Below are 24,019 nucleotides of genomic sequence, written 5' to 3' on the forward strand. Positions count from 1 at the left end.
TGTTGGTTATTCCCAGTGTTTTCCCTGTTATGGATTTGCACAGGTTGTTGGTTATTCCCGGTGTTTTGGTTATTCCCGGTGTTGTTTATTCCCGGTATTTTCCATGGTTTGGAGCCGTGGCTGGGCTGGGCAGGTGGCTGCAAACCCAGCCCCAGGCGCTGTTTTCTCCCCTCTGAATCAATATTGATGTTTTTTGGAGCCCAACATGGCCGATGGCAACGCTCCCTCATCCGTGCAGGTTTCAGTGATACTGGGATCGGGAGATGAGCACGGGATAAAATTAACTGGGATGAAGCAAGTGGATACCAGAGCGGTGAGCGAGGCTCCCAAACACCTCCCTGTCACCTGGAGCTCCTGCGCCAGCTGCTTTGCACATCCCAAAGTTTTTATCGTGGTGAAACTGGAACGCCAGCTGAGCATCTCCCGGGGTAGAGCAGCACTTCCCCTGCCACCATCACAGGCCTCCGAGTGGTTATTCCATAATTGTTCATTTTTCCACCTGTTTTGTCCAGGTAGCTCCAACCCAGTGCTCCGGTTGAGCCACAACCGTGTTTCACAACCATGCTTAAAATGGATATTTTTGTAGCATAGTCAGGGCCTAAAACAGCCCTGCAAAATTCTGCTCGCCCACGCGCCTGGCGTGAGTAATTTTCTTTTGATGGGTGAGTAAAATATCATTATTTTTTTCATGCTCCTCTTGGAATGGGTGGGAGAGAGGATTCTGACATTATTTTTGATTTGCTTAGCACTGACACTGCGCCTGGCTCTGTGCAGGATGCAGAGGGCCCCGCTCCCAGGAGCTCATCCCTTCGCTGCCAAACTTCAGGAAGGTGCCTTGTTTTCCCTGGCCTGACCTAAAATCCAGAAAATCGATGTTTAACACCTTTTTTTTCCTCTTTTTACACCTCTCTTTCCCTTCTCCCCTGCTGCAGCAGCTCACCCTGACATCCCTGCATGGCTTAAAGCCTCCAAATTTCCAGCGATGGGGTTGAAATCCAGGTGGGAGCGCTCACCTGCGGGATGGGTGCGTTCATTCCCGAGGGATCCCATCCCCACATCCCTCCCATTCCCACCCCGTGACCTCCTCTCTCATCTCCACGAGGAGAGCACCCAAACGGGGATTTGGCGCAGAGTCTCCCTCAACAGAAGCTGTTTGTGATCCGTTGGAATACATTTTTTTTCTTTTTTTTTCCTTTTTTATTTTTTTCCTTTTTTTTTTTGCCTCCGCGCCGTGTTTGGAGCGGTTGCCATGAGTTCCTGGGAGGGGGGGAGCGGGGTGGGACGGTGCCTGTGGTTTCCATGGACACGCCGGGAGCACAGCGAGGAGGCATCCGGGAGATTAGTGCCTAACCTGAGCCTGCCCTCCTGCCTGGCTCACCTGGGATCCTCTCCTGGCTGGGGATTTTGCACCTTTGGGTGTTTTTAGGGAGCCCAAGGGATACCCAGGTTTCCAAGATTTGGGTGTGCAGTATTCCCTCTCCTTGTGCAGGCTGGGATGAGGCTCGGAAATGCTGCGCAGCAAAGGCCTCTCAGCTTCCTTTGAACTTCCTGGCTTTCCCCTGTCATGGAAAAGCCCTTCCCTGACACCTCCATCCCTCAGGGAAAGCTTTACCCAAGCGGAGAGGGAGGAGAAGCTCAACTGAGTTCACTCTGTAGCAGAGTGGGAAAGTGAAAGTTCACATCCTTCCTTGAGTGCTCCCGACCTTCCTGTTGGGGTTTGCAGGAACGCTTTGATCCCTCTGGAATAGTAGCTGATCCCACCACCAGGCAGCTTTTCTGGATGCAGCTACACCTTGAGCTGAATCCATTCCCAACCCAGGAGCTTCCAAAGGGAAAGGCTCAGGGAGGGACCCAATTTCTGTGGTAGCTTTAGGCCGATTTTTTGCCTGCACAGAGGATCAGGTGTAAAGCGGTGGGTTTGTAGAATCCCTCATCATCCCACATGCCAAAATCCTTGGGAAAACCAGGCTCAGAGGGTCGGGGTCACCCTGGCAGCGCGGGAGGCTGGGTGTCATCCTCCTGCCTGCAGGCACAGAGAGGTTTCCTTCCGGTGAAGGAATTGAGATTTTTGGTGGAAATTCAAAGAGTGAGAAGCTCTGGCGGGGATCCAGGCTATGCTGGCGCTTGGGGTTTCAATGAGAGAGAGAGAGAGAGAAAGGAAAAAAAAATCCCTGAAACTTTCCATGGGAAGCGGGCACTTCCCACAAAACATGGCTTTAGTCAGTGGTCTGGCAGTGGTACCAGTAAAAACCAGTTTTGGCCACCAGTTCATACCAAAGTGGGATCTGCGGGTCCCCTGCGAATGCCACTTGTGCCCACCTGGAGCAGGAATATTGAATTCAGAGGTTCAGTGTGACTTTTCCCAAATTAATGAACATCCAGACTGCCCCGGCTTCTGCTGTCCCTGTCCCTGCTCGTCCATCTGTCTGTCCATCCTTCTTCCCTTCCTTCCCTATCCCTGCCTGGCAGCTCAGCATCCCCAGGGGCAGCATTTTACCAGCTGTGGGTGAAAATATTTGGTGTTTATTCCTTGTTTCTCTGCCAAGGGTCTTCTGGGGCCTGATTAGGGGCGGCAAAGCCATGTTCAGCTGGAATGAGCTGGGAAAAAGGATCTCATCCCACAGGGAATTTATCCCCTGGGTGTGCTCTGAACTCCATCCCAGCTCCCCACAGCCAGGGGTGATGCTAAGGTTTGATGTCCACCCTAGGAAAGGACATTTCTTCCCTAATTTAGCAAGGATTGAGTGATTCCTGCTGGCAATTCCCGCGTGCCTCCGTTCCAGGGGACTGGCGGGGAGTGGGAGGGGGAGCTCCATGTTTTAAGCAGCAGCTCCCTGCAGACCTCATCGAGCTGTATCCCCCCACTGCCTGGGAGGTTTGTTTCCAACTCTCCCGTGCATCCAGAGGAGAATTAACTGCTTTGGTGGTGTGTGGCCCTGCGTTTGCACATGGAAAAGCCAAGTAAATAGATGAGATTGCTGGGGAAACTTCAGAGAAAATCAGCCACAGCTTCTCCCACCTTCCCCTCCCTGGGGTTCCTGAGCATCCCCGAGTAGAGCTTGCAGGATTCTCTCCACCCACACTTTTTTCCTTACTTTAAGCTCTTCCCACCCTCTCCCTGCAGTGCTTCACCCTCCTCTCTCCCCACTGAACCCTGCTGCTTTCCCAAACTCCAGGTGCCCTCGCGGGGAGGGGGCTCCGAGGGGCCGGGATGCTCCCCCAGCCCCGCGGGGTGGGAACGGCTCCGGCTGTGACTCAGCGCGCTCGGCTCTTCAGGAACGGGATTTCAAGGGATTTCACACCCCAAACACAACCCCAGCTTTCTCTCGCTCAGCAGAAACGAGACATCAGAAAAAAAAGAGAAAAAAAAAAAGAAAAAGCACCGATTCTGTTTTTTCTTTGGTGTTTATTTGGCTCAGTTTTGAAGGTACCAGTGATATCTGTGCCATGCTGGGAATTCATGGCAGTGATGGAAACGGATCCACTTCCCCCCCCCAGTTGATTTCTGTTATCCCCATCATGCATTTTATAACCAGAAAAAAAAACAAAAAGCTCTTAATTTTGAAGCAAATGGTTGTGATGTTGCTGTGGCAGCTGCACTTTGTCCCCCCACAATTTTGCAGGCAGGGGCACAGCTCCCAAAGGGACAAAAATTCGGTGCCAGCAGCAGTTTTGAGGCGTGGGGTGAATCCATTTGGTTTAAAAGCTCCAATAAAATCCATACCTTTAATCTTTTTTTTTTCTTCCTTCTTTCTTTCCTGCTCATCCATCTTCTCCCCCCCCCACCCTCCCAGAGAATCATATTAAAAGGCAGTGATTTAGAAACCAGGAAAATTATGTAAAATTGTAAAATAGAACAAAAAAACCCCCAATAATTGCAGAACAGACCTGACTTGCACAGGGTTATTTTTTAGAGGTTTTACTGAGACAGACATAATTACCAAGTGGCATCACGATGCTGATAGAGATATTTACTGCTGCATGGGGGATTTGCAGCACTCCACTGACTTCCCTTTGTTTCTGGGAAAAAAAAAAAAGGGTTTTTGGGGTTCCTTGCAACCCTTGCGGGGTGAGGATGGGGAGTGGGATGGGACAGGACCCCCCTGTGCTTCCTCTGCCTTCCCTTCCCAGTTCTGATGCCAAACCAAAGCTTTTCATGACTTTTCCTACCCCACCTCCCTCTTGTTGCCAGAACTCCCTGGATTTAACCATTTTTCCAGTGGACGGCGCCACTTTGGGATGCTCTCTGTACCTCCCCAGGGGACAGATTGTGTGCAGATAATGCTTTAATCACCTTTTTGATTATTCTTTCCCACTAATAACCAGCCTGGCTCCAGCTCCCTGCTTGTTCCCACCCTGCCAGAGAGTGGCAAACTGGTTTTAACTGGGATAACACTCCCCTGAGTAGAATCCTCACTTTTTTTTTTATCTTTTCACCACCAAGCTGATGCCATCACTTCCAAAAACATCAAGTGACAGCACCTGGCTGCGGATGGCAGGCGGGAGGTGCCTCATTTTTGGTTTATATTTGACCCATGGAGGAAAACACAAAGGAAAAAAAAAAAATCCATATATTTTTGTTTTCTTCCTGTAAGGCACCACACCCCCAGTTATTGACAGGGAAATTATACAGCAGAGTGGTGTTTGTTTATAAAAGAAGGGTGATTCACACTGCCACAGGAGCTGGAAAGGGTTAAACCCAAAATTACACTGCTCCCAGCGGAGAACCATAAACAGGAAGTTCTCCTTAAAAAAAAATTTAAATTTAAACCTGGTGGTTCAGGTTGGCTCCAGAGCTGTTCAGGGAGGGTCACAGGGGGTACAGCCCTGGATTATTCCCAGTGGGTAATTGCAGTGTTGGTTTGAAAACAACGGGAAAAGTGGGAAGAGCATGGTTTGGAGTTTGGATAATCCGGGTTTTTTGCTTCATCCTGCCTGTTGTTCCATTGCAAAATCTTTCTCCTGTTGCACACAGTTGGATTTTACAGCAGGTTACAGGGATAAAAATATTTCCTGGGGTCCAGCAGTGCTGGGGACTTGGAATTGGAGCTGGTGGGAAGCAAATGGAAAACCAGCAGTGGGAAAAGCCAGACTGGGAGGCAGCAGGACCAGCGGCCAACACGGTCCCAAAATCCATGTTTTTATCTCAAGTTTCATGTAGCAGCAGGAGAATTTGAGCTGGTCCAGTCCAAATTCTCAGAAGGGGACTCAGATGCTTTCCGAGAAGCTCCTGGTGCAGATTTGGGATGGGATGGGATGGAATGGGATGAAGCTGAGCTGTAGGTGAAACATCTCTGGCAAAAACCACTTTAATGTCATTATGACCTCAAATTTTTCCATTTATTTAAAGCATCACAACCCAGAAAACATTGGGACATTTTAGCTGAGATGCTTTAACCAAGCAGCACCTCTTTAACTTAATTAAATCCATTGACAACAGCAGTGGAATTCCTGGATTTTCATTATACTGATAGGTGAAAGAAATCCAATTATTTTCAGGCTGCCTGCGTGGCTGCTCTCAGCTGACCCAGCCACCCTTACATATGTTGTGTAATTTATTTAGAGTACTCTTCACATTCAGGTAACCCAGATTTTCCTGGGAATTAGGGATTTTAAGAATGAAGGCTGTGCTGGCAGGTGAGCCGCTCCTCCAGCTGTTGCAGCAGAGGAATCCTTTGAAGCAGCTCACAGCTCCAGACACAGGGTTGTTACTTTTTTTAATATCCTCTTTCCAAATATTTACAGACTTTGTTTGGTGTTGTTTTTTGTTTTTTTTTTTATTTTATCCTCCCCAGCAGGTTTGGTTTTAAACAGAGTGGGTTCTTCAGCTGCTCGTGGAGCATCCTTGTGTTGATTTGGGGTGGAGAGAGGATGTGTGGGGCTGACCTCAGGGGTGGCACTTTGGGGAATCAAAGGGACCCACAAGGACCATCCAGTCCAGCTCCAGGCCCTGCACAGGCACCCCAAAATCCCTGGGAGTGTTGTCCACAGGTTCCTGGAGCTCTGGCAGCCTCTGGCTGTGCCCATTCCCTGGGGAGCTGTCCCAGTACTTGCTCTGGCTGGTCCCTGGGTCCTGTCGCTGTCACAGAGCAGAGATTGGAGCTGCCCCTTGGGAGGAAGTTGTGGAATGCTGAGAAGCCTCCCCACAATCTGTCCTACCCTCTCCATCTCCGGGAGGTGCACAGTGCCTGGAATGAGGGGCTCCCACCGTGGGACTACCCCTGCTGCCCCCAAACCCACCCGCAGCACCAGGCCCAGCATTGTCGCCGTTCACACATTCCCTTCTCCTCTCTCTTTTCCAGGATCCCGTTCAAGATCGGGCAGCCCAAGAAACAGATTGTACCCAAGACAGTGAGTAAACCAGTTCCCTCTTTTTAGCTCCAGCCTTGGATCATGTGGCTGATGAGTCAAGCCGGCACTTTGACTCGTCCCATTTTGCAGCGTGTGGGAGGGAGCTGGAGCAGCAGAACCTGTTGCCGCGTGTGACCAGCACTCGGCTCCTCGTGCGAGGAGCGAGGGGGAGCCCCATCCAAGGAGAATATTTTGGTTTGGGATCTGTTGAAATCATAAATTTTAATTTTTTTTATTTTTTTTTTTTGGGAGGGGGGTGTGTGTGTGTGTGTGTGTGGGGTGGGGGAAAAGAGCTCTCTTGGTCTGGCACAGTTTTCCTCGGAGATGGCTGAACGGGTTTGCTTCCTTCCTTCCTTCCTTCCTTCTTTCAGCAATGGCTTGTTTGTTCATCCTTTCGGAGCAGATGGAGGAGGAGGAGTGGTTCAGATCGCTGAATATAACTGTTTCCAAAGAAAGGCTTATAAGCTGAGATGCTTAGTGCTCGGGCGTGAATTAATTTGTGCTGCACAGCATTTGCTTTAAAAGCAAATTAAAAAAGCATTTTGTATTCCCGTGGATTTGAGGCTCCTACCCCAAGTGCTGCTGCTTGCAGCTGGCTGTGGTATTTTCCCTTCTTAAGCAGCTTGGCTTTGCATTTGTCCCGTGCCAAAAAAAAGCTGTGGAACCTCCCAGGAGCTGGCCCTGAAAACTCACCTGGACACCTGCAATAAAAAAGGTGCCCTGAGAGGCAGCGTGGGGCAGAGCTGGTCCCTCTAACGGTGTTGGTGACCTAATCCCCTGCACAGACTGACATCCCTGATCCTTCCTCTCCGGGACACTCAGCTAATTCCGCAGGATGCGTGGGCACCCGCGTTTGTGGGGCAGTTTCTCCTTGGGACATGACATTTTCCCTGGAAGCAAAGGGCTAATCCCACCACTCCCTTCAAGGCTTGATTGTCATGTTTTATTTTAAAGGATTTGGTGGTTGTCGGCTGCCGTGGAGCAGCAATTTTCTGTAACAGCTCCAAACTGTCAGTACAGAATTTCAGCCAGGCAAGCGATGAAGACGAGGACTGGTAAAATTCCTCTGTGGTTTCTCCATGTTTTCAGCTGCCCTTTTCCAGGGGCTGGCGATCCACCAGGAAGGAGCTTCTGCCTGTGATCCCTCAGGTGAAGCAGCCCAGCCTCAGCTCTTCACAGCTCTCCCAGCTCATGTCAGGAGCCCTCACATTCCTTTCTCCACAACATTTTGCCTTTCCCAGTGTTCCCAACACTGACGTCCTTCCAGGCTGGGGCAAGAATGAACTGCTCTTCAGCTCTGGGTGTCTTGGCGAGCTCTGCTGGGCATCTCCACCCCACCCACTCTCACATCCCAGTTGAATATATTAGATTTCCCTGCCATTTCCCTCCCCTCCTGCTGCGTCTGCTGTTGGAGAGGTTTTTCTTCCCTAAAATCAGCCATCCCTGAGCTCAGGCTCCCTGCAGATGAGCAGTGGCACCTTTGAGATCTTCCCTTCCCCGGAGCTGCTGGAATGTGCTGTTCTGAAGCAGTTGGCAGCCTTTGCTTATATATACATGTGTGTGTATTAAATAGAACAGCTCAGAATATCCAGCAGGCAGAGGTTCATTCAGCACCCAGAGCCTTTCCAGGCCTTTTCCTTCCTTCCTTCCTCAGCTCCCCAGGAACAAGATTTTGTGTCAACAAAGTTGGAAACTGATTTCTAAAAGGCTTCCACTTGCCCTGGGATGATGATAATGATGGTGATGGTGATGATGGTGATGATGATGATGATGATGATGATGATGATGGTAGTGGTGTTGCTCTCCAGGCACCAGATAGAGGGAAAGCAGAAAACAGGAAGCCCCAAAACCTTGGAACTTTGCGCCAAGTGTAGAGCGCAGCTCTTCAAAGCAGAACAAACAGCAGGAAACCACGGATATCCCCCGGGATCAGGCATTCCATGCCGTGGTGTGGAAGGGATGGGGCTGCTTTGAGCTGCAGGCCCCCAAATTTACCTCCCAGTTGCAGGCTGAGATGCTCCATCTGTGCAGGCGTTGGGGATCAGCAGCAGCAGCCAAGGGCCGGGATATTCCAGATGTTGGGCTCTGGAGCCCACTGCAGGAAGTGGGAAGGTGTGGCATCTCCAGGGCTGCATCCCAAGCCTATCGGAAGGGAAGTGGTTGTGGGTAGAGGATCTCCCACTCACAGAGACTGGACCACAAAAGAGGATGGTGAGGGGGAAGGATTAAAAAAAAAAAAAACACAGCATTTTTTAGGATGTAACTTCTTTGGCTCTCCATGAGGCCTGGGACTGGAGTCAGGAGAGGGGGGTGGCTTTGCTGAGAGGCTCAGCAAGCAGAGAGGCTTTTTTGTTGTCTCGATGCTGGGGCTGGTGTCAGATCTAGGCCGGGAGTAGTCCTGAAAAGCAATTTGCCTGGGCTGCTGAGGAATTAGTCATGACTCCTTGTGCCCACTCGCTTGTGATCCTCTGGAGAAGGGCACAGTGTCAGCCACAGTTTAGCTCTTGAGGGAGAAGGAAACCCCAGTAGAAAATATCAGCTGGTGAACTGAGGTGATCTCCCCCTCCCCAGACATGGCTGTGCTTTGTTTCCACCTTAACCTGGGCAAATCCAATTCCAGACAGCATAATCTCTCCCCTCCTCTTCCCTGAAAAGAGCAGCTGTCACCGGGCTCTGGGAGCCGGGTGGGAGGATCTAATGCTCGGAAAGGACCTGCTGTCAGCAGGGCCACAGGCCCACAGCCCAATTAAACTAATGCCCAGTGATAGGAGTTAAACCTGTTAGAATTATATCTCTCCATGGTTATTGCTCAGCCACGAAGCCTCTTATGGCAGAGAAGTTCTTCCCTCCCTCGGGACAGCTTCGCTCCCAGCAGAGGCTGCGCTGCCGTCAGAGCTGTGTCGTATCCCCTGCTCTCCTGCAGCTCCAGCTGAAGTTCACCTGTGTCCCCCCGAGGTTGTTCCCTGCCCTTCACCGGGGCTGGGATGATCCAAGCAGGCAGGGAGCCGGGGAGCAGAGCCGGCCCTGCATCCCCGCGGGGCGCTCGGGATGGGGCGAGAGAAGTTTTATCCCGTCTCCCTCCTTGCTTCTCTCAGCCCTGCTCTGGCCTGGGCTGACTCAGACCACTCGCCCTCCTCCTCTTCCTCGCTGGCCTGAGTCAGCTTGGCAGGGAGTGGAGACCTGAGCTGCCAAACCTCCCTTTCTTGACTCATCCCACAGCTCTGCTTTCCCCAGGGATGTCGGACAGAGGAGCTCCGTGAGCAGCAGGATTCCACTGCAGCTGTGGCCGTCAGCACCTTTCCATTGGGCTGCCCCAGCCAGCTGGAAATCCCAAAAAAATGGAGTAAATGTCACGGGAATGGTGGCGTGAATTCAAGTGATGCCAGTTAAATAATTTTGCTTGTTTTTACTCTCTTCTTTCAATCTTTTCTGGCCAAACTGGTCTCTGCAGTTGGGAGGTGCCTCCTTTTCCCCTTGGCCACTTTTCTGAGAAGCTTTCTTGCAGGATGGGGATGTGGAGGTCTTGCTGGGTGGGGCCTGTGACATCCCAGATCCACCTGCACGCTGCAGCTCTGGCTCAGAATATTCACCCATGGGACTTACCTTGAGATTCTTGATGGGATGGCAAAAGCTCAGCAGAAATTCCATCCTAGAACAGAATTCATGGCCTAATTCTATGGGTTTGTTTTTTTTTGGAGAAGAGGGAGAAGGAAACACACGCTTCCCTCTTCTTCCCAAGATCTACTTAGAGGCTGAGACCACTGGAAGATGCAGAAATCAGCTCATCTTTCTCCTCCAGGAAAAAATATGAACCCCAGGGGGATAGGAAGGTTCCTCACAGTCCCTTATTTCCATCTCTTTGTAGTGTTGGCTCCAGTCTTGCTCCATTGCCTCATAACCACGGTGGTGCCCTTCAAGCAGGAGGGATCTGATCACAGGTGGGAGGCCCAGTGTTTGCAAACAACAAAAAAAGAACTGGGTGAAGGAGAGAATGTGGTTTTATTTCAAAGCTTTCGAGAGCTCGTCGCTCTTGATGTAGATTTAAATAAAAACCCCGAGACGAGCGATTTTTGCATTACCCAGCCCCTGTGCCTGGAAGAAAAAAAAAAAAAGGTTCAATGCAGAAAGCACGATTTGATTTGGAGTTTTCAGAAAGAGACTGCGGAGCAGTGGGATTATTTTAATAATATGGAAACTTCCCTTCAGGATATTGTAATTTTCTTGCCTGTACTTCTTGTTCTCGTTACTCTTAACGTGATAATCCTCTCCACAGCCTCTGTCGGCTGCATGTGACCATGGATAGCTACTGGGAGTGGGAATTACTGTGTGCTCTGCAAAATGTTCCCATCTTGTCCTCCTTGCAGGGCTTTGCCTGTGACTCTGCCGGGTGGGAGCACGTGAGAGCAGCTTTTCCCTCTCCAGAGCTCCTCAGAGCTGTTTCTGTGGGATATCCGGGCTCCAGCCATGGCTGGGAGGCTCTGTGAGCTCGCAGACTGTGGGGACTGGGAGCCAGTTGCTGTCTGTGGGCGTGAAAAATAAGAGCAATCCTTGGGCAGCTGTCTCTGAGATGGGGCTGGGGATGTGAGTCAGGCTGGGCAGCTGAAGTGTCTCTGTGTGGAGTCACCTTGATCCCATGTGGTTCCTGCTCTGGCACTGGGATGGGGCTTTTGGGGGATCCCAGGAGGTTTGGGGGGTTCACAGCACCCAGAGGGTCACAGGGTGGGGAGGTTTTGCCTTTGTGGAATGAATTCTAAAATCTCAGAATAATTTGGGTGGGAAAAGAGCTTTAAACTCATCTTGTTCCACCCCATGCCATGTGCAGGGACAGCCTCTACTGTCCCAGGGTGCTCCAGCCTGGCCTTGGGCACTGCCAGGGATCCAGGGGCTCCTCTGGGAATTCCAGCCAGGAATTCCTTCCCAATATCCCATCCACCCCTGCCCTCTGGCAGTGGGAAGCTATTCTCTGTGTCTTGTCCTTCCATCCTTTGTCCAAATCCCTCTCCAGCTCTCCTGGAGCCCCTTCAGGCCCTTGAAGCTGCTCTGTATCCATTAAGCAACGATGCCTTTTGCTTATTGCACAGAAACAGGCAAATCTGACAGCAAAAAAGGGACAGAAACCCTGAACATTTGCAGGTATTCCACAGCCAAACCCTCCAGCTTTTGGAGGAATTGGTTGCTGAGCAGATCCTCCTAAAGACGGAGAGGGAACGACATGGGAACGACACCCCCAGCCTTTAAAGGGGGGCATATTTTTGAGTCGTGCATGACCCTGTGTGGTTTGCAACCAAAACAATTCACACCTAAGGCCTATAAATAGAGTGCAATACTCTCCCTGGATATTTTAGCAGCCGGAACAGGCACGGGGATGGAGGGTGAGTTTTACTATGTGCCGGTTACCTGACCTGCAGGGCGCCAGCTGCCGCAGATTTCTGCGGCTCCCCGAACGCCAGGCACAAGTCGTGTGAGCTGCCCCCACACTGCTCCGTGTCTGTTCTCTCCAGCACCCAATTTTAGCAGCACGAAAAGGGAGCTGGAGCTCCGGGGAGGGTTTTTTGGAGCAGAGGGGTGGGGGAAAGAGAGCCCAGCTCGCATCCCCCGGATGGTGGGAGCGGATGGTGCAGACAGCTGGGCACTGGGATGGGGCTGGAATGTGGCTGGTCACTGCCTGCCCTCAGATCATGCTGGTGGAGTTCAAGTGCAGCCCAAAAAGATGTTTAAAAAAGGAGATTTTAAGAAAACCGAGCTCCGTCTTTAACCCCCAAGCTTTTAACAGCAATTCTGCTTGAAAAGCAAATGTCCCCATTAAACGTCGTGGTGCCGCATCAAGGCTGGGACTGAAATCCTGGGGCCAGCAGGAAGAATTGGAACAAACCTTTGGATCCTTCTAGTCCTGGCTGCTCCCAGCACTCTGCATTTCCTTAATAGCACGGGAGCTTGACAACACAACTGAACCCAGCGCTGATCCCATGACAACAAACGCGCACGGATTTACTCTTGGCTGGTCAATTGAAATCCATTTGCTTCTCTGGTTGACGAGGTGTGGAATGAATGTTTTAAGTGTGTTAAAACAGTCAGCATGGAAAGAAAGTTCCTTAAAATATCTCCTATCACTGGAGGTTTGCTGCCAGCTAGCAAGTAGGAGGGAGCAGGCACTGAGGTAGCATCGGGAGAAGGCTGGGCTGGAGCTCTGAGCTCAGAGCACAGGCTTCCCCTCCCTTTTGGAGGTGTCACAGTCCACTGGGATTGTGCTCCAGCCCAAGAGTTTCATGGGAGGGAGCTGCTGTAGGGGTTAGGAGTGTATGGAGGGGAGAATAATGCAGAGATGGGAGGGTTCACTGGTGGTCTGGGGGGAATTTCACCGTCCTGTTGAGGTTGAAGAAGGAGGAAACAGCCAAACCCACCTCAGGGTCCCTGATGGGGCTGGAGGAGAAGCAGCTCCCCTCAGTTTTTGGGGGAGAACATGGGCTCATCCCCCAGCACTGAGCCATGTCAGGCTGTGACCTCCCTGCTTTTACAGCATTCCCATTTATCCCCTCAGCTCCCAGTCCATGTGCTGGAGCACATCCTTGGCTCAAGCTGACATGTTTGGTGCTGGCTCCAAGAGACTCTGGAGCTCCAAACCCCCAAGATTTCCTTTACTTTTGAGGCATAAACTCCCATGAGAGCTGCAGCTTGTGCTGGGCTCAGCTCGGTGTTTCCCAGGGACAGCTTTCCCTGCACACTCCAGGCTGCCCTGCAGTCCCCTGAAGCTGATTTCCATCTCTTCTTTCCACAGGTGGAGAGAGACTTTGAAAGGGAATATGGGAAGCTGCAGCAGTGAGTATCAACCACACTGGTCGGACAGGACCGGCCGCGTGCTTCCCTCCTCTCATTGCATCTTCCCAGGGGATTTTAGCCAGGGATGCTCTTCCCAGTGAGCAAATCCCTCGCTGCCCTGTAGTTTCCAATTCTTCAGGGTTTCTCTGAGTGTTCAAAGGTGTCCTCAGAAGTATTTGCAGTGGAGTTGCAGCTTCTGGCAGCTTTAAAAAGAAAGTGTAAAATTGCCAGAAAACTGTGAGGTCCTCAAAGAGCCCAGCACCTCAGAGGACCAGGAGAGGCTTTGCCATTCTGCCTGTGTCACAGGAGCTGACATGGATCATCTGGAAGCATTTGGCTTTACCATTTGTGCTAAGTGTGAGAACTTTCAGGAAATATGCGAACTATGAATAAGAGATCACCAACTTGAAAAGGTTAAAAACCATCTGAAAACAACCCGAAAGGGTTGAGCTGCACTGAACTTCATCAAGCCTTGCCTGGATATTTTTAACTCCCACCAGAAGCCAGCATATTCAGCCCGTAAATGATTTGTTGCACGTATGATACACTCGGGTTTCTTTCTTTCCAAGATTCCGACTTTGCCTTCTTTCTCCCATCTTTCAGATTGGAAGATCAGACCAAAAAACTTCAGAAGGATATGAAGAAAAGCACAGATGCAGATTTGGGTAAGTGACTGGAGGATACATAGACTGTGAACTTGGCCACAGAGAGATGAAGTGACTTTTCTCGAGATCACATGAGTAATGTGTGACAAGTCTGGAAAACAAATCCAGAGCTCAGTCCCACTCAGTTTGCTTAGTTACAAGGCCATCTGCGAGAGGGCTGCGAGCAGCAGCTCAGCCCTGGGAACACAGAGAGTGCTGCAGGCTCAGCCCATCTCCTGAGCTCTATGGCCTTGGACATGTCCCTTTCTTTTCTTTGCCTCAGTTTCTGCCACTGAAAAAAACCAACCAGGAGTCATAATTCCAGGTCTCAGATTATCCAGCAGGAGCAGCTCCAGCTGAGCCTATTGTGCTTTTTCACCTCCTGCAGTCCTCCTTTCACCTCCTTCACCTCCCTCTCTGGAGCACCAGGGAGGTGGGATGGGTCTGGGGGGTCTGCAGGGCACAGCTGGACACAGCTGTCCGTGTTTCCTGTGGGAAATGCTGACCTGGCAGCTCTCTTTCGGGAATAACCCGGCTCATTCCCTCGGTGGCTGCTTGTTTTGGCTTCCCCTCGTGGCAGTGGGCGATGGAGGAAACAATAAACAGCTCTGCCTGCACGTTTGGGGTGACATCTGCCCTTTCAGATGTCCTGTCCCTTGTCCCAGCTCCCTTCACGTCCCTCTGCTCGAAATCTGCTGTGCCCAGAGAGGGATCCAGCACAGGGGAACTGGGAGCTGGATTTGTTGGATCCTGGTTACTGAGCAGGGCAGGAATCCACAGCAAAGCGCAGTTCCAAACCCAGATGGTTTTCCCCAGCGTGTGGGTTTGGAGCAGTCCCTGCTTGGCCCCCACAGCTCCAGAGCCAAGGCAGAGGCACCAGCACAAACAGGTGTGGGCTGCACTCATCCCGTGGGATTGGGGTCACAGCAGGGCAGGGCGGTGGGAAGGAAGCAGATTCGGGGCTTTCCACCATCCAGGCTCTCTCACCTGTGTGTGTGTGTGTGGATATTGCCTGACACAAACACAGATCCGGGCTCTTGCTGTGATCTCCCATCCTTCCCAGCACAAGGAGAGGAGAGGGAAAAGCATCAGACACCCAGGACTCTTTTCCAGGGTGAAAACTGCCCTTTCTGAGGACTCTGGTCATTGTCAGGGATCCTTGGTAAGTTTTTCCTTGTTAAGGATTCCCCTCCCCTCCCTTGCAGTGGGCGTTGTTTATATGGAGCATTTCAAGTCCCAGAGGAGCTGTGGGAGGACTTTCTTTTTCCGTTCTGTTACATGGCAGAGTCACAAATGAGTGTTGGCCAGAGCCAGGAAGATCTGATTTCTCATTTAAAGGCTTGAAATGATGAGTGGAGGGAGAGGTACTGCTGAGGGGGGGCTGAAGGAAAAGGAGGTGGATCAGATCAGTCCCTGAGGATGGGTCTTCTCACCTGGCAGTGCCCATCCCCAACATCCAGCCCCCAAATCCGATGAGTATTTGTCCTCCTGTCTCATTCCTCCAGGCTCAGGGGGTTGGTTCTTCACTGCCTGCAAACACTCCCTGGCAAAGTGGGACTGGTGGCTCGAGTCTCCACCTTCTTCCCAAAAAGCTCAGCTCAGAACGAGAGCGATTCCTGTGCACAGAAATATCCCATCAAGGCTCTTCCAGTGCCCTGCCAGAAAACAGGGAATGGGGTGGTAGCAGCACTCCCTGTCCCGTGGCTGGAGATCACTCACCCCCTTCCCCACCCTCTTTCCAAACAGAATAAGAGCTTAAGGAGCAGGAGGGTGTTCTTTAACTGGAGCTCTCCTTTGGAATGAGGTGCAGGTAACCCACGGGATCCCCATGTCCCTGGCTGTTCTGGATTCTAAAAATATGAAATTCTTTTACTTGGAGCTACATCTCACATTTTTAATGAGCAAAAGAGCAGTGCAGACCCTCCTGAAGGCCACCCTAAGGGACAGGCAATCTCTCCTCCTTCTCCTTCTCCTTCTCCTTCTCCTTCTCCTTCTCCTTCTCTTTCTCCTTCTCCTTCTCCTTCTCCTTCTCCTTCTCCTTCTCCTTCTCCTTCTCCTCCCTGCCCTGGAACTCAGACTCCACTTTTTTCAGCTCTCTGCAGGTGATGTCAGTGATGCAGAGGAAATTCCTGACCCAAATTCCCCCTGGACATGCCCCAACCCCCCCCAGTTCCCAACCTCCCAGCGTGACCCTGCCACTCCCTCCCTCCAGTTCCCTTCCAATCCTTTCCTGTGAAGGAAGATTTCATTTCTTTTCCAGCCGAAAGAGTTCTGCCATTCTTAACTCCGTCCTGTTCTGGCACAAATCCCTCCTCAGATGTGGTCACACATATGGATTATATCCCATCTGTTTAAAGGTTTAAATGCCTAAAGCCTTAATGTTTGGATAATAGATGGATACGGTAGCTTTGTTATTCCAGAGTGAGAGGCTCGTTCTGCATTGAGCTCCCCGGCTCTGCAGCTTCTGAGCTCTCACTGTTATAATTGTGTGTAACCTTTAAATCAGAATGTTTAACCCCTTGATTTATGATCTTAAGCCCCATTATTCAGATGATTTTAACTTTTAATATCTGAGGGAGTCTTTCCAAAGCTCCTCCATAGCACGGCTCAAGCATCTGGCTTTGTGATCTCCAACTGGAATAAGTTCCAGCACTGAGGAAAAAGAACATTTTTTTTTTTAGTACCCCTGCTTTTTTTCTAATCTATTTTATCCCTGTTTATATTTATGCTTTGCTTTTTATTAGTCTTTTTTTCCATTCTGTACCTTCCCTAATTTCTTGCTCATTTGTGTAGTGGTTCTGTCATTGAATTTTCCCTTTGCAAGACCAAGTGTTTGGATAAAGAGGGATGTGATGGAAAACAAGCGGAATGCTCAGTCAGAGCATGACCTGGAGCTTCTGGATTTCTTGGTGGCACTCCCAGGGCCTGTAGGGACTTTGTGTCCCCCCAGCTCTTTGTCCACAGGCACAAAATTTAGGCTTATTGAGGGGAAAATGCTTAACTTGTGTCCCTGCTCTTTGTGTTTGGGGAGGGAAAGAGAAACCTCATCTCCCAGCCCTGTCAGCCTGGTCCTTTCCCACTAAATCCACTTCAAATACATGTTTTTTTTCATAAAGCCATTTGAAAGACTTAATGGACTGTGATTTTTCTTGTCGTGGAAGAGCTGTAGTGAGGCTGGGAGTGACACTTAATAGTCTGTCGAAAGAAGATGTATAAAAAACCTCATCTCTGGGTTTTTTTTTAAGAGAACAGTGCTTTTGTTAGTCTGGGATTATTTCTGGCAGCATCACAAGCCTCACATTGGAGTGGTTCAGATTAACTTACATAAAAACACTTCTCTGGATGTTTACATGAATGAATTGGTGCCTTTTCCTTGCTTTTCTCTCAGCCACCAGCAAGTATCTCCGTGGAAGTTTGTGCTGAACCCCCCTCCTGGCTGGTTCAGCTCCCTGATTTTTCCCCTGTGGAGGTGCCTGGTGGTGGGAAATGTGACCCTCTCTGGTTTCTTTCCCATCAGCCATGTCCAAGTCTGCTGTGAAGATCTCCTCAGACCTGCTGTCCAACCCCCTGTGTGAGCAGGAGCCCTCGTTCCTCGAGATGGTCACGGCCTTCGACACAGCCATGAAGAGGATGGACTCCTTCAACCAGGAGAAGGTGGGTTGGGTTTGGATGGGAAATGCTGGGAGGATCGTGGAGTCATGGAATGGTTGGGGTTGGGAGGGATTCTATCCCCTGCCACGGGCAGGGGCAGCTCCCACTGTCCCAGGGTGCTCCAGCCGGGCCTTGGACATGTCCAGGGATGGAGCAGCCACAGCTTCTCTGGGAATTCCATCCTAGCCCCTCACAACCCTCACAGGGAAGGATTTCTTCCCAAAATCCCATCTATCCCTGCGCTCTGGCAGTGGAAAGCCATTCCCTGTGTTCTGTCACTCCCTGCCTTGTCCAGAATTCTTGTGTCTCACCTCTTTTCCTTTTTATCATCATCATCTCCAAGACTTTTCCCACACGAGTTTCCCTTATCTCAGTCTTCTGGCTGGGATTTCAGCTCCCATGGGAGAAATTCCCTCTCATTTGGTTAAAGGACATTGTGGTTGTGCTCAGAATCCCTCCCCATGCCGTGGTGGGCTCCGTACAAACCCATCCTTGTGCAAATGGGATTTTCCAACAATCCTGATGTGCAATCCTCCCTGTTTTGCTTTCTACAGGTGAATCAGATCCAAAAGACAGTCATAGAGCCTTTGAAAAAGTGAGTACCAACCATCATCTCCTGGGGTTTGTCCTCCTCCTGAGTTTTAGTGGATCCTGGAGAGAGGTTGGAAATCAGCCGTTCCACAGAGGGACAATCCTGCACTGGTCCTGCTGGCCACATTGGTTTTGGTACCTTAATTAATAAAATTTCAACCTTTTTGGCCACTTGGATCCGCTACTGCCTTCACCTGTAGCTTAAAAAACTCCTGAGATATAAAATCATGGAGCATCCTGGGCTGGAAGAGACCCCAAAGGATGAATAATTCAACTTTATTTCTGTTTGTGAAAGAAACTCTTCGCTCCAGCAAAGGAACAAAACCACCTGAAGATCATCCAGGGGGGTCAGAAATTGGCTGGTTGAGCAAAGGTTTCTTTCATTTGGAAATTTTCCAAAATAAGAAGGGAGAAAGCGAAAGTTAGTGCATGTTTATAAATAATATTCCCATGCAAAGGAGGAGTACAGGTTGCAGAGCCTTCGTAGACTGAGAAGTTGGAAATGGGGGGAAAACACAAATCTCACAGTTTTGTCACATCTGGCCTGCAAAATTTCCACTTTTTCCAGGGTCACAGGCTGTACCCCCAAACCTTTCAGGATAATTCCAGTTCTCTCCCAAATATCCCCTTAAATCCAGAGATTTGCTGTTTTGTTACAGGAACAGAGCCAGCGAGCAAAAATAAAATGAAATCACTTTAATATGACAGTAAGTGTTGCAAATTGCTGAATAACAATTTCAGTTAAGGTTTGACACACGGAGGGGTTGTAGTGGTTTAGGTTGTTTTGGTTTTTTTGGTTTTTTTCCCCTGAAGTTGTTGTTTCTGCCCAAATCTGAAAGTAAAATCTCATGGATTACTTAACACCTGAGGTTACAGCATGTTCCTGTTTGGGGGATGTTTGGTGACTCAAGTTTTACCTTGGTCGTCTATCCACGACCAGAAATTCCTGCTTATTTAAGGGAAAAAAAAATGAAAGAATGAAACAAAAAAGGGAAAAAAATCCCAGCCTTTTGCAGTGGAATTGTGTTGCTTATTATCTAGATTGTCCTCATGAAAGATACATTAACTTTTTCTTCCAGCATTCTGTTAAAATTGGAAGAACTTGTGTTTCTGAGATATTCTGGGTTGGTTTTTTTTTTGGTTTTTTTTTTCCCTTCAGCTTGTGTTAGTTGGTGAAATGAAAGACAATCCCTTTCCCTGCAAACCTGCCTTGGGTTTGAAATCCTGGGCTGGGGAATTCTGGACAATAAAACCATTTCCATGTGCCCACGGGAGATGCCCCAAGGGCTGGAGCCGTGGCCAAAACCTCTCCAGTTTTGGGAACAGGAACCTGCTCCAAGCCAAAGTGATGGAATCAGGCCAGGCCAGGACATTCCCATGGCCAAACCTCTCCAAATTTGGGAGAGTGGGGAGTGAGAGAGGAAAAGGCTCCAGGGAGAACTCAGAGCTCTAGAGGCGCTCCAGGAGGGCTGGAGAGGGACTTGGGACAAGGGCTAGAGGGACAGGACACAGGGAATGGCTTCCACTGCCACAGGGATGGGATATTGGGAAGGAATTCCTGGCTGGGAGGGTTGGGAGGGGCTGGGATGGATTTCCTTGAGGATGCCCCATTTCTGGAAGTGTGCAAGGCAAGTTTGGAGCAACCTGGGACAGAGGAAGGTATGAAAGGGGGTGGATCTGGATGATCCTTCAGATCCCTTCCCACCCAACCCATTCCATGTTTCCCTGACTCAGGACACTTCGTTATCTGCCCAATCCTCAGTTCAACACCAGCGTGTTTACTCCGACCTCCTGGCTGCTTTCCAGCCTCAGCAATTCTCTCCAACTTCCTGAATTTCCATTGGCCTAGAAGATGAGAGGTTTTTTTTTTTTCCCTTTTCCTACCCTTTGGCACCTGCAAAGCTTCACCCCGTGTGCCTTTAACCAGTTTATGTTCCATGCCAGGGAAGCTTCATCCCCACTCCGAGAACAAAAATGCTCCTTCCCTTCCCTCCTTCTTCCCTTTGTAGGTGCATCCCTGGCCAGGAACATTTCTGAGGAGCCCAAGGGTCCATTTTGAGGCTAATGAGATGCAGGAGAGAAATGCAGAGCTTGCACCTCCCTCCCCTTGTCCTGCTGGCAGATAAACCCCAGTGCTGGTTCTGGCAGAAAAGTTCCAGATTAATGAAAGCTGCCTTGAGGAGCCCTTCTTATTTCCAGTTAGGTTTTCCTTCCTCTCCCAAGCCTCTCCCAACTTTGCTCTGACCTAGAAAAAAAAAAGGCTTTTAAAATTTTTTTTTTTTTTCTCCAACAGCTGCACTTTATTACATCTTCATTGGTGGTCTTTTATAGTTTATTAGCCAAAGAAACAGATAAGTATAATCCAGACAATTATCATTAGTGGTAATATATTGTAATCAGAGGCACATGGGCAATAAAATCTCCATTCAGTTGTCCAGGGATTGGAGTTTCCAGGCAAATATTGGGGAATTTGTTAAACCATATTGAAAAAAAGCAGTAGTAGATTTAGTGCTGGGGGTGTGGAGGCTTGTATTGTTTCAATCCTTCTGCTTCTGGGCTCATAGGGTTATTCACAATTTGGCTTTTTGAGCCCCAAGAACCCTTTGGCTGGGAATGACTCATTTCTTTTCAGGGAAAGAGCAAAGCTCCAGTGAGAATAGTGCATTTTTCAGGGGATGGGTTGGGCAAGGAGCTGGGCAGGAGGGATGGGCTCCTCTTCGGGAGCTGCCTGTGGAATCTCACACCAGAGCAGTGGCTTTGGGGCAAAAGGGGACAAAAGCAGCTGCTTTGGACTTTGCTCTCCCTGTTCTTCCCAGTCAAGGCAGGGTCAGGGATTGGGGATGGAGTCTTAGTGTTCCATATTGTGTGTCCGTATTTAAGGAAGGAAGTGGCTTAAAGGATCCAGGTGGTTTGGAAATCCACGGGATTTAGGGCCTTTCACATTGGGAGCCGATTTCCAGGGCCACAGGTCTCAGTTTAACTGACTCTGTCTGACCCTCTTGGAGCAGGGGGGTGGCCTGGTCACCTTGAATTGGTGCCATTCCCTTGGAGTATGGTCCTGTTCCCAAAATTGGAGAGGTTTGGCCATTGGAATGTCATGGTCACCTTGAATTGGTGCCATTCCCTTGGAGTATGGTCCTGTTCCCAAAATTGGAGAGGTTTGGCCATTGGAATGTCATGGTCACCTTGAATTGGTGCCATTCCCTTGGAGTATGGTCCTGTTCCCAAAATTGGAGAGGTTTGGCCATGGGAATGTCCTGGTCACCCTGGCACAGGATCACCCCCCTGCAGCATTGTCCTTCTCCCAGAACTGGAGAGGTTTTGGCCATGGGAATGTCCTGGTCACCCTGGCATGGTACAATCCTTTTGATTTGTGGCATTGTCCTGCTCCCAGAATTGGAAAACTGTCCACGGGATGTCCTGGTCACCCTGGCTTTGGCACGGGTGACACAGAGGGTGCTGCCACCGAGGTGCCACCACACAGGGCTGGGTGTCAGGCCTGTGGGACATCCCAGAGGTGCAGTTCAGGAGCTGCTCAGGGTACTGAGGGATAAATTCCATCAGAATTTCCAGAATGTCCAGAGCTGCTGGCAGCACAGCCGGGAGGGGGATCCCTCACTCCACCTCCCTCCCACCACCCCACCATTCCCATGGTCCCTCAAGCTGCAGGAAAAGGCAGCCAGAGCTGGCCAGGAGCAGCTCCAGGGGTGCTGGACAGGAAGAAGGAAAAGCAGCTTTCATGTCCTTAATGAGCCCCTAATGAGGATTTGGAGCAGCCACATGGCTGCCTAATCCCCCACGCGCCACTTCCTCATCCCGGCCTCTCCATTCCTGTGCCTTTTCCCTCCAGGAGGAAGGGTTAGGTTTAATTTCCCCCTTCCTGGTGGGTGGACGGCCCCCACGGATGTGTGGGCATGAGCTGAGGAATGGCAGGAATCCTTTTCCATGCTCCAGCCTCTCCTGAGCCATCCTGGTGCCTCTCCAAGCCTCCCCTCACCTCATCCACCATCGCTTTCTTTGGCATCTGATGCTTCCCAGCTCTGTCATTCCTTTTATTTACCTGTCCATCACCAGCTGTAGATCTTGTGCACTTCCCTTTGTCTTCTTATCCAAGATACCAACCCAAAAATAATGCCCTAGGTAAGAGCCACGTCTGTGCCAGCCAGGTCCCGCTCACAGGCTGCCAATGAGGGTGATCAAGATGCTTGAAAACAAGGAGGATTAAAGGTTTTACCATTATTTTTCCCTTTCCCACTAAAAATGGGGGCTGAAGGAAGCAGTGGGACGAGGATTTGGGATGGAGAGGGTGAGAAAGCAGAGAGGTGGCAGAATGTTCCCACTCCTTGAGCATCCTCACCATCCCTAAGGTTTCCCAGCAGAGAGATGGGAAGGAATTTCCTATTTGTCATCTGGGCCGAGTAATAGACGGATCTGACAGCCCCGGGAATCCTGGGTCACTTTTATCTCCTGTGGCAGCATCTCTCCAACCCCATCCTTTAATTACAGGGAGCTGAAGGGAGGCTGGCATGTGGACAAGGTGGGAACACGATTTGGAATGCAGGGAACGGGGTGATTTAGATGTTTTTCCAAGGATAACCTGTCATCCTGTGAGTTCACCGGCAGGTTCCCCCTCTGCCCCCACAGCCACGGGCAGAGTAATTTGTATTTTCTCTTCGTTATCCCTGCATATCTCCCCTCACCTGCTCCTCTTAAGCTGCCTGGGCTGTAATCCCCTCTCAGCAGCCTTCCCTAAAAAGTGACAGGGAACAACAGCAGCTTATTCCTCAAGCTGCTTTCATGGCAGGGGCTCTAATACCCCGTGTGCTGTTTTACCTTCACTTTGCCACCATTCCCACCAAATTTTCTTTCAAGTCAGCTTTGATTTTCTTGGGTTTGCATTATAAAAAGGAAGTCTCAGGTTAAAGAGGGTGGGAAGGGGGATTTGGGAGTGGTTTTGGCTGTCAGACCCCCTCATTCCCTGTGGAGGAGCATGGGGAGGAGGATGGTGTTGGGATTATTGATAATATCGGATATTAGGAGTATTTTTGTCATGGTTAGAGTTGTGAAACCCTGGCACAGTCTGCCCAGGAGTCACCATCCCTTGAAGAGCTCAACAAATGTGTGGATGTGGTGTTTTATGGCTTAGTGGTGCTGGGTTGGTGGTTGGACTCGGTGTTTGGGCTCTTTTCCAACCTCGCTGATTCCATGATTTGTTCCAAACACCCACATCTGCTCCAGGGTTGTGCAACTCACAGGGACAGGAATCATTCCCTTGCTCTAGGTGCGTGGAATGGATGAGTGAACCATCCCAGATTTGCTTGTGAGGCTTCCCTTCCCTTTCCCCATGTCCCTGCTTCTTTGAAATTCCATGTGGAATTTCCATTTCCAAAGGGCTGTTTGGCTGCTGCTCCCCTCCCAGTTGATCCCAGTCCCTTCACTGCCAGGAGGGGCTGGTTGTGCTTTGCCAAAAGCTTTGGAAAACTCTTCTGATCCCTGCAGGGGTGTTCTTGGAGGGCTTGGCTGTGTCTGTGCCTGGCAGAGGCTCTGCAGAGCCTTTGTGCCAGGCTCTGCACCAGGAGCTTTTGTCAGTAACGTGCATGAGATGGTTGTGGAGACACTGGGGCCACGTGTGGAGGCAGGAATTCCTCGGAATAACTTGGCACCAGCGGGAGCCTGGCTCTCCCTCTCCCCCTGCATGGGTGTTTGGCACCCCTGGCACTCACCTTGGGATCGTGTTTCTGTCCACACAGGGACAAAAACCTGGGCAGGACTTGAAATCCCTTCTCCCAGGGGAATTCAGGATTCCTTGATTCCTTCAGGAGCCAGAGGCAGCTTTCCCTCAATCCAGAGCAGCCCAAGGAAGGTCCTTCCCTGCTTGAGCTGAGCTGATCCTGCATGGAAATTAAACCAGGGAGAGTGTGCCTGGTGTGGGAAGAGTTCAGTGGGGACAGGGAGAGCTCAGTGGG

At 50.3% G+C, this 24,019-nt stretch overlaps 1 protein-coding gene across 8 annotated transcripts in view; it reads left to right on the plus strand.

Moving 5' to 3' along the window:
- Positions 1-24,019, plus strand: part of BIN3 (bridging integrator 3) — a 42,233-nt gene that overhangs the window by 5,852 nt on the left and 12,362 nt on the right. For 4 of the 8 annotated variants that reach the window (XM_033519408.1, XM_015648836.2, XM_015648835.2 and 1 more), the window contains exons 2-6: positions 6,303-6,351; positions 13,127-13,167; positions 13,771-13,832; positions 17,329-17,465; positions 18,017-18,057. In XM_033519408.1, the coding sequence (XP_033375299.1) occupies positions 6,303-6,351; positions 13,127-13,167; positions 13,771-13,832; positions 17,329-17,465; positions 18,017-18,057 (330 nt within the window). Of the gene's footprint in view, positions 1-532; positions 663-6,302; positions 6,352-10,216; positions 10,290-11,275; positions 12,389-13,126; positions 13,168-13,770; positions 13,833-14,838; positions 14,974-17,328; positions 17,466-18,016; positions 18,058-24,019 lie in introns of those variants that run through there. The other 4 variants (XM_033519413.1, XM_033519412.1, XM_033519410.1 and 1 more) reach the window with 4 other exon arrangements.

The sequence above is a fragment of the Parus major genome, chromosome 22 (assembly GCF_001522545.3).
Source record: "Parus major isolate Abel chromosome 22, Parus_major1.1, whole genome shotgun sequence".
Taxonomy (NCBI): domain Eukaryota; kingdom Metazoa; phylum Chordata; class Aves; order Passeriformes; family Paridae; genus Parus; species Parus major.